The sequence below is a fragment of the Microcaecilia unicolor genome, chromosome 2 (assembly GCF_901765095.1).
Source record: "Microcaecilia unicolor chromosome 2, aMicUni1.1, whole genome shotgun sequence".
In the NCBI taxonomy this organism is placed as follows: Eukaryota; Metazoa; Chordata; class Amphibia; order Gymnophiona; family Siphonopidae; genus Microcaecilia; species Microcaecilia unicolor.
Genome location: NC_044032.1, coordinates 399,793,245 through 399,807,698, shown reverse-complemented (window position 1 = coordinate 399,807,698; position 14,454 = coordinate 399,793,245). Strand labels below are relative to the sequence as shown.

Genomic DNA, 14,454 nt, shown 5'->3' with positions numbered 1-14,454 from the left:
TAACTCCCTTGAGAAAGCGCACCACATCTGGCTGCGAAGCCAGGGAAGCACCCTTCAGGCGGCCCCTGAAGCAAGCCAGAGCCGCTACCTGGACTTTAAGGGAACTGAGCGACAGGCCTTTCTCCAGACCTTCTTGCAGGAACGCCAACACTGAAGAAATTGGAGCAGTGAAGGGAGAAAGTGAGCCTGCTTCACACCACGCTGCAAAGATACGCCAAACCCTGGCGTAAGCAGTAGAAGTAGAGCGCTTCCTCGCTCTCAGCATAGTGGCGATGACCTTGTCTGAGAAGCCCTTCTTCCTCAGACACTGCCGCTCAATAGCCAGGCCGTAAGACCAAAGGGGGAGGGATCCTCCATCACCACGGGACCCTGATGTAACAGGCCCTGCTCCACTGACAGCCGCAGAGGATCGTCGACTGAGAGCCTGATCAAGTCCGCATACCAGGGACGCCTGGGCCAATCCGGACCCACCAGGATTACCCTGCCGGGATGCTTTGCTACCCGGTCTAGCACCCTGCCCAACATGGGCCAGGGCGGGAACACATAGAGAAGCTCTTGTGTCGGCCACTGTTGGAGAAGAGCATCTACTCCCAGGGATCGAGGGTCCCGTCCTCTGCTGAAAAAGCGCGGCACTTGGCAATTGGCCGATGACGCCATCAGATCTAGGCTCGGCTGGCCCCAGCGCTTCGTGATGTCCAAGAACGCCTGAGCAGATAGCTGCCACTCTCCGGGCTCCAAGGTATGGCGACTGAGAAAGTCCGCCTTGACATTCATGACTCCGGCAATGTGGGCCGCTGAAAGCTGCTCCAGGTTCACTTCCGCCCACTGGCAAAGATTCATAGCCTCCTTGGCTAGAGGGGCGCTCTTGGTACCTCCCTGGCGGTTGACATAGGCCACAGCCGTGGCATTGTCCGACAGGACCCGTACAGGCTTCAACACCAGTACCGGGATGAACTCCAAAAGCGCCAACCGAATGGCTCTGAGTTCCAGGAGGTTGATAGACCACTTTGCCTCTGCAGGAGACCAGAGCCCCTGCGCTGTCCTTCCCAAGCAGTGGGCTCCCCAGCCCGACAACGAGGCGTCCGTCGTGACGACAATCCACTCTGGGGTCACCAGAGGCATTCCCGCAGACAACTTGTCTGTCTGCATCCACCAGCTCAGCGCCTTGCGCACTGCTGGGTCCAAGGGAAGGCGCACAGCATAATCCTCCGACATCGGAGTCCAGCGCTGCAGCAAAGAGTGTTGAAGCGGTCTCATATGAGCCCTGGCCCAGGGCACAACTTCCATCGTGGCCGTCATAGAGCCCAACAGCTGCACATAGTCCCAAGCCCGAAGGGGAGAGGCTACTAGGAACTGGTCCACCTGAGCCTGAAGTTTGACAATCCGATTGTCTGGCAGGAACACTCTGCCCACTTGGGTGTCGAATCGAACTCCCAGGTACTCCAGGGACTGAGTCGGGCGCAGCTGGCTCTTCTCCCAGTTGATGATCCATCCCAGGGAGCTCAAAAGAGCAACTACCCCGGTCCACAGCTTTGCCGCACTCTGCATAAGAGGGGGCTCGGATCAACCAGTCGTCCAGATAAGGATGGACTTATACCCCTTCCTTTCGTAGGAAGGCCGCGATGACCACCATTACTTTGGAAAAGGTCCGCGGAGCAGTAGCCAACCCGAAAGGGAGGGCTCTGAACTGGAAGTGTTGTCCCAGGACTGCAAAACGCAGAAAGCATTGATGAGGAGGCCAGATGGGAATATGCAGGTACGCTTCCTTGATGTCCAAGGATGCCAGGAACTCTCCTGCCTTCACTGCCGCTATAACAGAGCGGAGAGTCTCCATGCGAAAGTGCCGCACTTTCAAGGCCCGATTGACCCCTTTGAGGTCGAGGATAGGCCGGACAGAACCTCCTTTCTTTGGTACCACAAAGTAAATGGAGTAACGTCCCTTGCCAAGCTGACTTTCTGGCACCGGAACGACCGCGCCCAGGCGGATCAGATTGTCCAAGGTCTGCTGCACTGCCACAGCTTTGACCGGAGACTTGCAGGGAGAGAGTACAAACCCGTCTTTTAAGGGTCGGCAGAACTCTAGTTTGTAGCCGTCTCTGATGACTTCCAGCACCCAAGCGTCTGAAGTTATTGTGGTCCACTCGCCCAGAAACGAGGACAGCCGTCCTCCAATCTGCACTGGGGCGTGGACCAAGACCCCGTCATTGGGTACGAGACCCTGGGGGAGGACCGGAGGGAGCACCTCCGGGACGGCGGTCTCTGCGAAAGGAATGCTGCTTGGGGGAGAAATTCCTCTTGAAGGAAGAGGGGGCAGAGCCCGACTTGCCCGGGCGGTACCGACGGGCTTCCTGCAACCGTCCTCTGGAGGTACCGGGACGAGTACTAGCCCGAGCCCTGACCTCTGGTAATTTCTTGCCCTTAGACGTGCCGAGATCGGTCACGATTTTGTCCAGCTCGACCCCAAAGAGCAGCTTGCCTTTAAAAGGCAACCTAGCCAGGCGGGATTTAGAGGCGTGGTCAGCAGACCAATGTTTCAGCCAAAGCCACCGCCGCGCAGAGATTGTCTGAGCCATGCCTTTCGCTGAGGCCCTCAAGACATCATACAGCAAGTCTGCCAAATAGGCTAAGCCCGATTCCAGGGCCGGCCAATCAGCCCTCAAGGAATGATCCGAGGGGGAAGCCCGCTGCACCATAGTCAGGCACGCCCTGGCCACATAGGAGCCGCAAACTGAGGCCTGCAAACTTAAAGCAGCCGCCTCAAAGGACGACCTTAAGGCCGCCTCCAATCTTCTGTCTTGGGCGTCCTTTAGGGCCGTGCCACCTTCCACCGGCAACGCCGTTTTCTTAGTCACCGCAGTGATTAAAGAATCCACGGTAGGCCACAGATAGGCCTCACGTTCACTCACAGCCAAAGGATAGAGGCGGGACATAGCCCTAGCCACTTTAAGGCTCGCTTCTGGGACATCCCATTGAGCCGAAATTAAGGTGTGCATGGCATCATGCATGTGGAAGGTTCTAGGCGGGCGCTTCGTCCCCAGCATAATGGCAGAGCCAACAGGGGCTGAGGGAGAGACGTCCTCCGGAGAGGAAATCTTCAAAGTGTCCATGGCCTGTAACAACAGGTTGGGCAAATCCTCTGGGCTAAAAAGCCGCGCTGCAGAGGGGTCATCCGCTCCATCCGAGCGGGGATCCGTCTCCTCCAAGGAATCCGCAAAGGACCGTTGGGAGACCTCAGACACGCTGCCCTCATCTACATCGGAGAAGACAAATTCCTCCAAGGCCTGGGAATCAACCCGAGGGCGTTTACCTCTGGGAACCTCAACCTCTTTACCAGACGAGGGAGCAGGGGCAGCGTTGTGCATGAGGAAGGCCTGATGCAGCAGCAAAACAAACTCGGGGGAGAAACCCCCCAGACTGTGCACTTCCACAGTCTGGGCAACAGCCCTAGACGCACCCTCAACCGGCGCTCGCAATAGCGGGGGAGAGACATGCTGCGCATCCAAAATGGCGTCCGGCGCGAAACTCCGCGAAGGAGCCGCGCGGGAAGAACGGCTCTTAACTTTAGCCGCTTCTGTGCCGTCGCCCAAATTAAGGGCGTTCATGGCATTAATGTCTCCAACCTCAAGGGCGGCCCAAGAAGAAGCCGTCCGAGCCGCGTGGCCGGCCAAGATGGCGGAGGCGAGGAGCGGGGGATGGGCGTTTATGGCGGGAAAAACCGCCACGCCGGAGGAAGGACCGGGACATTCATCGGTCACGAAACTGTCACCCAACAAGGGCGAATCAGGCTTGAAGACCCCCGCATCCCCTCTAGAAGCGCTCAAGCGACCCGGGGAGCGACCCTTTGCGCCCTCGCCCTCCGACGCCATATGCCACGAGGAGAAGAATCGGGGAACCCCCTGCCCGCTATAAAAAGGTTAAAATTACCTGCTGTCCGCTCCGAGTTGTAACGACCTGGTGTCCCAGTGAGTAGCTGCAATAGACACTTAAATAAACGTCGAAATAAACGCCTTTAAGGACGTTCAAAATTTTTTTTTTTTTTTTTAACGGAGCCAGCGGGAGGGGGGAGAAAAGGAGGGACCTGGCACCACCAGGTTTGCACTTGCTCAAAAGAGCCCTCAACCCCAGGCACTCAACAAAACCTAAAAATTAGGCTTGGAGGCCTAGCCAGAGCTGCTGCTGTGTGTGACCACCACCTGCTGAGATAGAGAACATACTGAGGAGTTTCCGGCAGCACATGACCACATATAGGGAGGCAAAAGTTTGCTCTCTATCTCCACCTGCTGGTAGATGGACACAACCCACCAGTCTATGGATTGATCAGCTTGATGATATGGAATTAATATTGTGCATTGGCAACTCAAAAAGGTTCTGCATATAAGTTGGACAGACACCATAAATTATTTAATAGCTTTATGGGTAGATGCTTGGCACGGTCCCCAACAGTTGGGGACCAAGCATCTACAGTTAACACCAATGCTTTGTAGTACAGTGCTGCTTACGTCTAGTACCGCTATAGAAATAAGTAGTAGTACTTACATTAATTTTAGCCACTGATATTCACTAACCACAAAATTTTAATACAGTTTAATGAAACGAGGAATTTAGTGACAGCACAATGGGAAAGGATGTACCAACAGTTCCCAGTTTACTTTAACCCATTAGTGCCCAATGTTCCCATATTGTTCCTAAATATGGAAACATCGGGCACTAATGGGTTAATAAAGAGGCAATACAGACTCAATGCTTCAAAACTCTAAATTCCCCTTAGTGCTATATCCTATTGTTATGTTTAACTGATTTGATGCTAGTGATCGTCTTTTGTATGTTATGTTATGTTATGTTATGTTATGTTATGTTATGTTATGTGATGTGTTACTTGAGCACTGTCTGGTTTTATATTCTGTATTTATTGTTCATTTGGTTTGGTAAGACATTTTAAGCAGTTTTCTGATGAAGTGTATAAGTAATATTTGTCTACTTACATTTTTTGCAATAAACAGAAGGGAGAGGGAATGATTAGATTCTTATATACATTTGAGCCAGAAAAGGGAAAACTCTATCAAGTGTGCCACAAGTTAGAGGCCAAAATGCTGGCACTAAGAATGAGGGATCTGGGTGCTCAGATTCCATAATACAGAGGTTTTCAACCCAGTCCTTGGGGCACACCCAGCCAGAACAGGGTTTACAGGATATCCTCATTGAATTCATGAAAACCCCGTCTAGATGGGTGTGCCCCGAGGACTGGGTTGAAAACTCCTGCATTATAGAATACTATCATTTAAGCATCAACATTTTGGCACACCCATTTACACCATGTCTACGGCTGTAGAATTCCTGCAGTATCCTCAATGGGTCAATGAACGCTGAATCACAATAGACATCCAATCGGCAAAAGTCTGTCATGCAAAAGATGCAAAGGTAGGCATAAATGCATGTGTCCAAATGAAGCACTTTAGAACATAAATGACACCACTCTATAACATGAGGGTGCAATTGTGGGAGACGCCCCTGTCCTGCCCATGGGAACACCCACTTGCATTTGTACACTATCCCTCGGATTCCATATAGCACACCTAGAGATCTGTGCCAAAATTCAGGAATACTTTATAACAACAATTGTAACTTAATTGGCTTAACAAGCTAATTAGCACTGATAACAGCACTTAAGCAATAATGAGCACTAACTGGCAATAATTAGAATTTACACGCACAACTCACTAAGCGTATTCTATAACACAGTGTGCCCAACTTTTAATGCACGCAAGCAAAAAGAGATGTGGTTATAGGTGGGGAAATGGGTGTTTCATGGGCATTCTGAAATTTATGTGCGTAGTTATAGAATATGGCCTCTGCGCCTAAATCTACGCGCTGGGATTTGCACCACGTTTTCATTGGTGTAAATGGAGGCACGTAGTTTTAGGCACTGGGATATCAACTAAGATTATTGTACACACCATGCCTAAACCTAGACACCGTTTATAGAATATGCTTAGGTGGAAATATTTTCTGTGCAGATTTTTTTAGGCGCCATATATAGAATCTGGCCCTATGCTAAAATTATAGAGTACCACTTAGCAACCAACTACCACATATGCATGTGAATACTACAGATTTACGTGTAGCTGATAGTCTGAGTGTGCAAATGGTGTTTACATTTAGGCAGTTATGTTACACTAGTAAAACATGCCCGTTTCTGGCGCAAATGAAACGGGCGCTAGCAAGGTTTTCCTCCCGAATCCCCCCTCCCTACCCACCCCTTCGCCGTTGTGAAGCCACTGACCGCCATTGCTCCGCACCTCATCAACGCACGCCACCTTCATCTCCTGAGTTGTGAAGTCACTGACGCCATTGCTCCGCCCTCGCCCTGTGACGCCATTGCTCCGCCCTCGACGTCATCACGTTTGACTCGAGGGCGGGGTCCAGAGACAGTGATTTCGGTGGCTTCACCACGACGAACCCTTCGAACCCGAAGGAAGTGACACTGACGTCAGTGTCCTCAGAACGTTGAGGGTGAGTTTTATTATATAGGATGAGTGGGAAAATGATTTGTATGACTCAGAATTCTGAAGAAAGTGGCACACTGTTTGCCATGGTGCATATGGGAATGAATAATCTGGAATGTCTCTCTCCATCACAGCAAAGATTCCCACAATAAACAGAACAAACATAACTGTAAAGATTTCTTTGCAGGATAAAAAAAGGATGAAGTTGTACCTTTTCCAAATCCAGTTCTTCTAAAAGGATGCTTGCATTCTTGTTTGCTTCTGCGGCCTGCCGATCTTTGGCTTGTACTATTGATTCCATACATAAATGGCACTTCTTCAGCATCTCCTAAAACGGGTCAGAGTCAAACCATTGGTCTCAAATGAAAGTGAACTTCATATTATTTTTGAAAGCAATGATTGCAAACTTGATCGCAAAATTTCTGCAGGTGAAAACAGTGTTATATGCATATAAAATAGGATTTAAAAACAAAACTGACCTCCTAACATACAGGCAAACTTCTGTGCATATAGCTTATAAAACATATTATCTAGCCTGACAGAGATGTTCCCAGGAGTGGATTTCGGAAGATCTAGCATTTACATATATTCTTTTATAGCATATACATGTACATTAACTGGGGAAATTTATGAATACCCAAGAACACACATAAATATAAGCAAATTCTTTTTCTGGGGTAATTTTCAAAATGAAAGTATGTGCACTTAATTATTTACTAGTGCCTGCACAAGGACAAGTATGTGCATATTAGTTAGGCATACATGAAGTTATAAGATTATCCCCAAGTGTAAAGTTAATGTTTTAAAAACCAAACAATAGCAGCTAGGATAGGATGAAACTTTTGATGGGCCTTAGGCAAATAAGTGCATTGGACACCTCACTGTAATGCAACTACATTTTAAAACGGCCACAAAACAGAGTCCCACATCGAAAGAAGTACTGCTCATTGCACATTGGAGGACAATGCACAGGAGACAGGGAGACCAGACAGACCTCTGTGGCAGCCGTGGTTCAGATTCTTTTTACCAGCTGCTGAGCATGGCAAAACCTTTTCTCGGAAGCCACTGAATTAGCAACATCTGTGAGAGCTCTACCTAAACATTTTTACTTTCTCTCTTTTTTTTGTTAAGCCAAGAAAGGAAAAGACTGATAACAGTTTAATAATAACCAGCTTACCTTGTCAGTTATGGTTGCTATGTATCTCATACATTCTGAATCTGACGGAAATTGGTTCACTTCTTTCACTAGGTAACGTACCACTTTTATGTGACCCTGAAAAGTGAATTCAAAATGCTAAGCACACATCACACCGTCACTTTTAATTGAGCTTATGGAATGAGACAGTTGAGCACTGTACCTTCACAGGGCAGACTAAATGCCTCATTCAATGGTCATCATAAAGGAATAAACATGGCAGGAGCTTCTGTTCCCAACATAATGTTCACTCCATCACACAATATAACACATCAATGAGATACAGAGACAATGGAAAGAAGACCAAACTGGCACAGAATAACCAGCTGCAGGTTCTGCTTGAGCCTTCAACCCATCATACTGTGATGGCTCAATATTAGTGGTCACACTTCATTCAGCTTATTAAACACCATGCCAAAGCAACCACGAGTTATGGATTTGCCTAGTAGCCTTTCAATTACAGGGCCTAGTTTCAAATTTGGGATACACCATTGTCAGATGTGGAATGCTTCACCCTTGACCCTAGTAGACCTATGGCACACTTTCTGATCTTTGCTCTATGAGGACTGGGAGAGGGGAGATGACATACTGGTGCACTCCACTGGAAGGGCCCTACAGGGCCGTGCCAAGTGTCTGTGGCGCTCCCCTGCAGAAGATCAGTTGGCGCCCCCCCCCCCCGCAGACGAACAGTTGGCGCGCGTGCGCCCCCCCCCCCCCATGAAAATGATCGCTGCCCTCCCGCTCCCATGTCCCAACTGCCCGCCCTCTTCTCCCCCAAGATCCCTTTTAAATTTACCTCGGTCCGGCAGCGAAGGAGCGCCACAGCGTCAGTGAAGGAGGCGGCGTTCCCAACGTCTCTACTAGTCTTCCCTTCGCTCAATGTACCGCCTTCTTCTGACGTCATTTACTTGACATCAGAAGAAGGCGGAACAATGAGCGAAGGGAAGACTAGTAGAGACGTCGGGAGCGCCACCTCCTTCACTGACGCTGCGGCGCGCCTTCGCTGCCGGACGGAGGTAAATTTCAAAGGGATCTTGTTGGGGGGAGAAGAGGGCGGGCAGTTGGGACGCGGGAGGGTGAAGTAAGCATGGCGCGGCGGGGCGCCCCCCCTGAGGACGGCGCCCTCCTGCCGTGCTTACCTTGCTTACCATGTTGGCACGGCCCTGGGGCCCTACATGTGAAGAACATATCACAGCTTATGTGCATATGTGTAACCTATTTATTTATTTAAAAGACTTATACCCACACATCTACAACCCTAAGCGGGGAACAGTTTACATTCATAATAATACATATCCCACCAACATACATCAAAACAGTATCTGCTAAAACATCAAAAACAGTAACAACCAAACAGTCCCAAACTTGCCCTTAAGCTAAAGAATCAAATGCTCGTTGAAACAAGACAGTTATTAAAGCCTTTTTAAAATTGATCCATATTCCATAAGGCTCGAAGCAGGGCAGGTAAAGAATTCCACAGTCTTTGTCCTGCGATATAAAAGATTGAGTTCCTGTACTTACCCCCCCCCCCCCAAAAAAAAAAAAAAAAACAGTCCTAAAAAAGGGAACATCAAGCAAATTAGAAGATAGCGACCTCAAAGAACAGGAAGGCTGATGTAAATATAAACTTGCTGAAATCACCGGAGAAATTTTATTATCACTTTGAATACTATAAGTAAGATCTTATATTGCACTATACACAATGGGCAACCAATGTAAAGAAGCAAGAGCAGGAGTGATATGTTCAAAATGGCTCATTCCCAGAATTACACGGGCAGCAGCATTTTGTGCAATTTGTAATGACTGTAAGGCATAATTTTGTAACCTTTAAAGTAGCGTACTGAACTACTAAACAAAAATTCTCACAAGATAAATAATCCTTCAATCTTCTAACAAGTCTTAATTTGAAGAAGACAGTACTAATCACCTTAGCTACTTGAGATTTCATATTTAAAGCTGAATCGATCAAAACACCCAAAGATCAAATTTTCTTTCCAAGGGTAATCTCATAATCATCTATTAAGAATCATTGGGTGTCTGCTACTGCAGAATATGATGCAATAATAACCTGTGCTTTTGCCATGTGCAAACTAAGATGATTCACTCTCATCCATTGCTTGATTGTCTGCAAACATAAACGTAACACCTGAATATTGTCTTTCACTGAATTCTCAATTTTAAAGAAAACTTGGATATCTTCCGCATAAATACAGTATTGAATACCCAAACCTCTAAGAGTACACAATGGTAAGAGAAAAATATTAAACAATATTGCAGATAAAGCAAGATTATTGAGGAACACCTGTAGTCAAAACAATTACATTAGATCTATTTTTGCCCTTCACTACACAGTAATGCTGTTGTTCTAGAAATGAGAACCATTTCCCCAACTATTCCTGCGATCCCAATTCCTCTTAATCGTTGCAACAAAACTGAATGACTAAGAGTCAAACGCCACAGAAATGAATAGCGGAACTTGAAAAAAAATAATCTCCTTTGTCAAATCCAACCCGAATGATATCAGTTATAGAAAGAAACAATGATTCTGTATCATGTTCACTCCCAAAAAAACAAATTGATATTGGCCCAAAACTTGATGTTCATTCATAAAATCAACTAACTGAGATAATACAGCCTTCTCAAACACCTTAGCTAAAAAACGGAAGAGAAAGAAAAGTCTAAAATTTTCTTCATTAAAGGCATCCAACTTTTCATTCTTGAGCAACAGTCTCACTGAAGCTAACTTTAATGAGTTAGGCAATTTTCCCTCGGTTAAAGATTTATTAAGAATACATAAAACAGCATCAACTGTGATTTCTCCTAAAGTCTTAATCATAGAAATATGACATGGATCAAATGTAGAACCAGATAAAACTTTTCCCAAAATAGATCTTATCTGTTCCTTACCTCACAGGAGAACAAGTCAATTTAGCACTTTCATAAACAAATGCACCTATAATTAACAATTTAATTAAAGAAATTAGCAAGATTCTTAACTGCATCCTATCCAGGTCAGCTCACAGAAAGGAGCGTAATAATTATTTAGTTTAATTTCTTAATATACCACTTTTTGAAAACCAAATTCACATAATCACTTTACAATACAAAAACAGCTGAAATCATAGTTAGAAGGGGGACAGAGATGTGAGAACAGAAGATGGATAGCAGATAATCCAGCAGTAAGCATACGACTGGAGTCAGATACAAGGGGGCATACTGTGTAATATATATAGGTATATATCAAATTTTAAAGGTTTTCGGTCTTATACAGGGTATGATACATACCTGTAGCAGTTGTTCTCCGAGGACAGCAGGCTGATTGTTCTCACGACTGGGTTGACGTCCGCGGCAGCCCCCACCAACCGGAAGAAGCTTCGCGGGACGGTCGGCACGCAGGGCACGCCCACCGCGCATGCGCGGCCGTCTTCCCGCCCCGTGCGCGACCGCTCCCGCCAGTTGAATGACTAGCAAAAGATGAAACACACAACTCCAAAGGGGAGGAGGGGAGGGTAGGTGAGAACAATCAGCCTGCTGTCCTCGGAGAACAACTGCTACAGGTATGTATCATACCCTTTCTCCGAGGACAAGCAGGCTGCTTGTTCTCACGACTGGGGTATCCCTAGCTCTCAGGCTCACTCAAAACAAGAAACCCAGGTCAATTGAACCTCGCAACGGCGAGGGAACAACAGAAATTGACCTACGAAGAACAACTAACTGAGAGTGCAGCCTGACCAGAATAAATTCGGGTCCTGGAGGTGGAGTTGGATTTACACCCCAAACAGATTCTGCAGCACCGACTGCCCGAACCGACTGTCGCGTCGGGTATCCTGCTGGAGGCAGTAATGTGATGTGAATGTGTGGACAGATGACCACGTCGCAGCCTTGCAGATCTCTTCAATAGTGGCTGACTTCAAGTGGGCCCACCGACGGCTGCCATGGCTCTGACACTATGAGCCGTGCCATGACCCTCAAGAGCCAGCCCAGCCTGGGCGTAAGTGAAGGAAATGCAATCTGCTAGCCAATTGGAGATGGTGCGTTTCCCGACAGCGACCCCTAGCCTGTTAGGTCGAAGAAATAAACAATTGGGCGGACTGTCTGTTGGGCTGTGTCCGCTCCAAGTAGAAGGCCAATGCTCTCTTGCAGTCCAATGTGTGCAACTGACGTTCAGCAGGGCGGGTATGCGGCCTGGGAAAGAATGTTGGCAAGACAATTGACTGGTTAAGATGGAACTCCGACACCACCTTCGGCAGGAACTTTGGGTGGGTGCGGAGCACTACTCTGTTGTGATGAAATTTGGTATATGGAGCATGAGCTACCAGGGCTTGAAGCTCACTGACCCTACGAGCTGAAGTAACTGCCACCAAGAAATGACCTTCCAGGTCAAGTACTTCAGATGGCAGGTATTCAGTGGCTCAAAAGGAGGTTTCATCAGCTGGGTGAGGACGACGTTGAGATCCATGACACAGTAGGAGGCTTGATAGGGGCTTTGACAAAAGCAAACCTCTCATGAATCGAACGACTAAGGCTCTCCAGAGATGGCTTTACCTTCCACACGATAATGGTAAGCACTAATCGCACTAAGGTGATTCCTTACTGAGTTGGTCTTGAGGCCAGACTCTGATAAGTGCAGAAGGTATTCAAGCAGGTCCTGTGCAGGGCAAGAACGAGGTTCTAGGGCCTTGCTCTCACACCAAACGACACAACCTCCTCCACTTGAAAAAAGTAACTCTTTTTAGTGGAATCCTTCCTAGAGGCAAGCAAGCCCCGGGAGACACCCTCAGACAGACCCAACGCAGCGAAGTCTACGCCCTCAACATCCAGGCCGTGAGAGCCAGGGATTGAAGGTTGGAGTGCAGCAACGCTCCGTCGTTCTGCGAAATGAGAGTCGGAAAACACTCCAATCTCCACGGTTGCTTCGGAGGACAACTCCAGAAGAAGAGGGGAACCAGATCTGACGGGGCCAAAAGGGCGCTATCAGAATCATGGTGCCGCGGTCTTGCTTGAGCTTCAGTAAGGTCTTCCCCACCAAAGGTATGGAGGATAAGCATACAGGAGGCCGGTCCCCAATGAAGGAGAAAGGCATCTGACGCTAGCCTGCCGTGTGTCTGAAGCTGGAACAGAACAGAGGCAGTTTGTGGTTGGTCTGAGAGGCGAAAAGATCCACCGAGGGGGTGCCCACTCTCGGGAAGATCTTGCGTACCACTCTGGAATGGAGCGACCACTCGTGCGGTTGCATGACTCTGCTCAGTCTGTCGGCCAGACTGTTGTTTACGCCTGCCAGGTACGTGGCTTGGAGAAGCATGCCGAAGCGACACGCCCAACGCCACATACCGACGGCTTCCTGACACAGGGGGCGGGATCCGGTGCCCCCCTGCTTGTTGACGTAATACATTGCAACCTGATTGTCTGTCCGAATTTGGATAATTTGGCAGGACAGCCGATCTCTGAAAGCCTTCAGTGCGTTCCAGATCGCTCGGAGCTCCAGGAGGTTGATCTGCAGATCCTTTTCCTGGAGGGACCACAGACCCTGGGTGTGAAGCCCATCGACATGGGCTCCCAACCCCAGGCGGGATGCATCCGTCGTCAGCACTTTCGTGGGCTGCGGAATTTGGAATGGACGTCCCAGGGTCAAATTGGTCCGTATGGTCCACCAGAGCAGTGAAGTGCGGCAACTGGTGGAGAGGCGGATGACATCCTCTAGATTCCCGGTGGCTTGGAACCACTGGGAAGCTAGGGTCCATTGAGCAGATCTCATGTGAAGACGAGCCATGGGAGTCACATGAACTGTGGAGGGCCATATGACCCAGAAGTCTCAACATCTGCCGAGCTGTGATCTGCTGAGACGCTCTGGTCTGCGAAGCAGGGCCAAGAGATTGGTGGCCCTCGCTTCGGGAAGGTAGGCCGAACCGTCTGGGAATTCAGCAGCGCTCCTATGAATTCCAGAGACTGAGTTGGCTGGAGATGGGACTTTGGTAATTTATCACAACCCCAGCAGCTCCAGAAGTTGAATAGTGCACCGCATGGACCGGAGGGCTCCTGCCTCCGAGGTGTTCTTGACCAGCCAATCGTCGAGATATGGGAACACGTGCACTCCCAGCTTGCGTAGGTAGGCCGCTACCACCACGAGGCACTTTGTAAACACTCGTGGGGCAGAGGCGAGCCCAAAGGGCAGCACACAATACTGAAGTGCCGTGCGCCCAGGCGGAATCTGAGATACGTCTGTGAGCTGGCAGTATCGGGATGTGAGTGTATGCGTCCTTTAAATCCAGGGAACATAGCCAATCGTTTTTCTGAATCATTGGCAGAAGGGTGCCCAAGGAAAGCATCCTGAACTTTTCTTTGACCAGGAATTTGTTCAGGGCTCTCAGGTCTAGGATGGGACGCATCCCCCCTGTTTTCTTTTCCACAAGGAAGTACCTGGAATAGAATCCCTGCCCTTCCTGCCCGGGTGGTACGGGCTCGACCGCATTGGCGCTGAGAAGGGCGGAGAGTTCCTCTGCAAGTACCTGCTTGTGATGGGAGCTGAAAGACTGAGCTCCCGGAGGACAATTTGGAGGCAGGGAGGTCAAATTCAGGGCGTATCCGCACCGCACTATTTGGAGAACCCACTGGTCGGAGGTTATGAGAGGCCACCTTTGGTGAAAGAATTTCAACCTCCCTCCGACCGGCAGGTCGTCCGGTACGGACACTTGTAGGGCGGCTATGTTCCCGTGGATCCAGTCAAAAGCCCGTCCCCGGCTTTTGCTGTGGAGGCGC

General features: G+C 48.8%; 1 protein-coding gene across 3 annotated transcripts in view; it reads right to left on the bottom strand.

Annotated features, from left to right (window-relative positions):
• The window catches only part of ANKRD17 (ankyrin repeat domain 17), a 374,674-nt gene that overhangs the window by 99,063 nt on the left and 261,157 nt on the right, over positions 1–14,454 (bottom strand). For all 3 annotated transcript variants that reach the window (XM_030190627.1, XM_030190626.1, XM_030190628.1), the window contains 2 exons: positions 7,681–7,776; positions 6,715–6,831 (listed from right to left, as the gene is read on the bottom strand). In XM_030190627.1, coding sequence (XP_030046487.1) covers positions 6,715–6,831; positions 7,681–7,776 — 213 coding nt within the window. The remainder of the gene's footprint in view (positions 1–6,714; positions 6,832–7,680; positions 7,777–14,454) is intronic.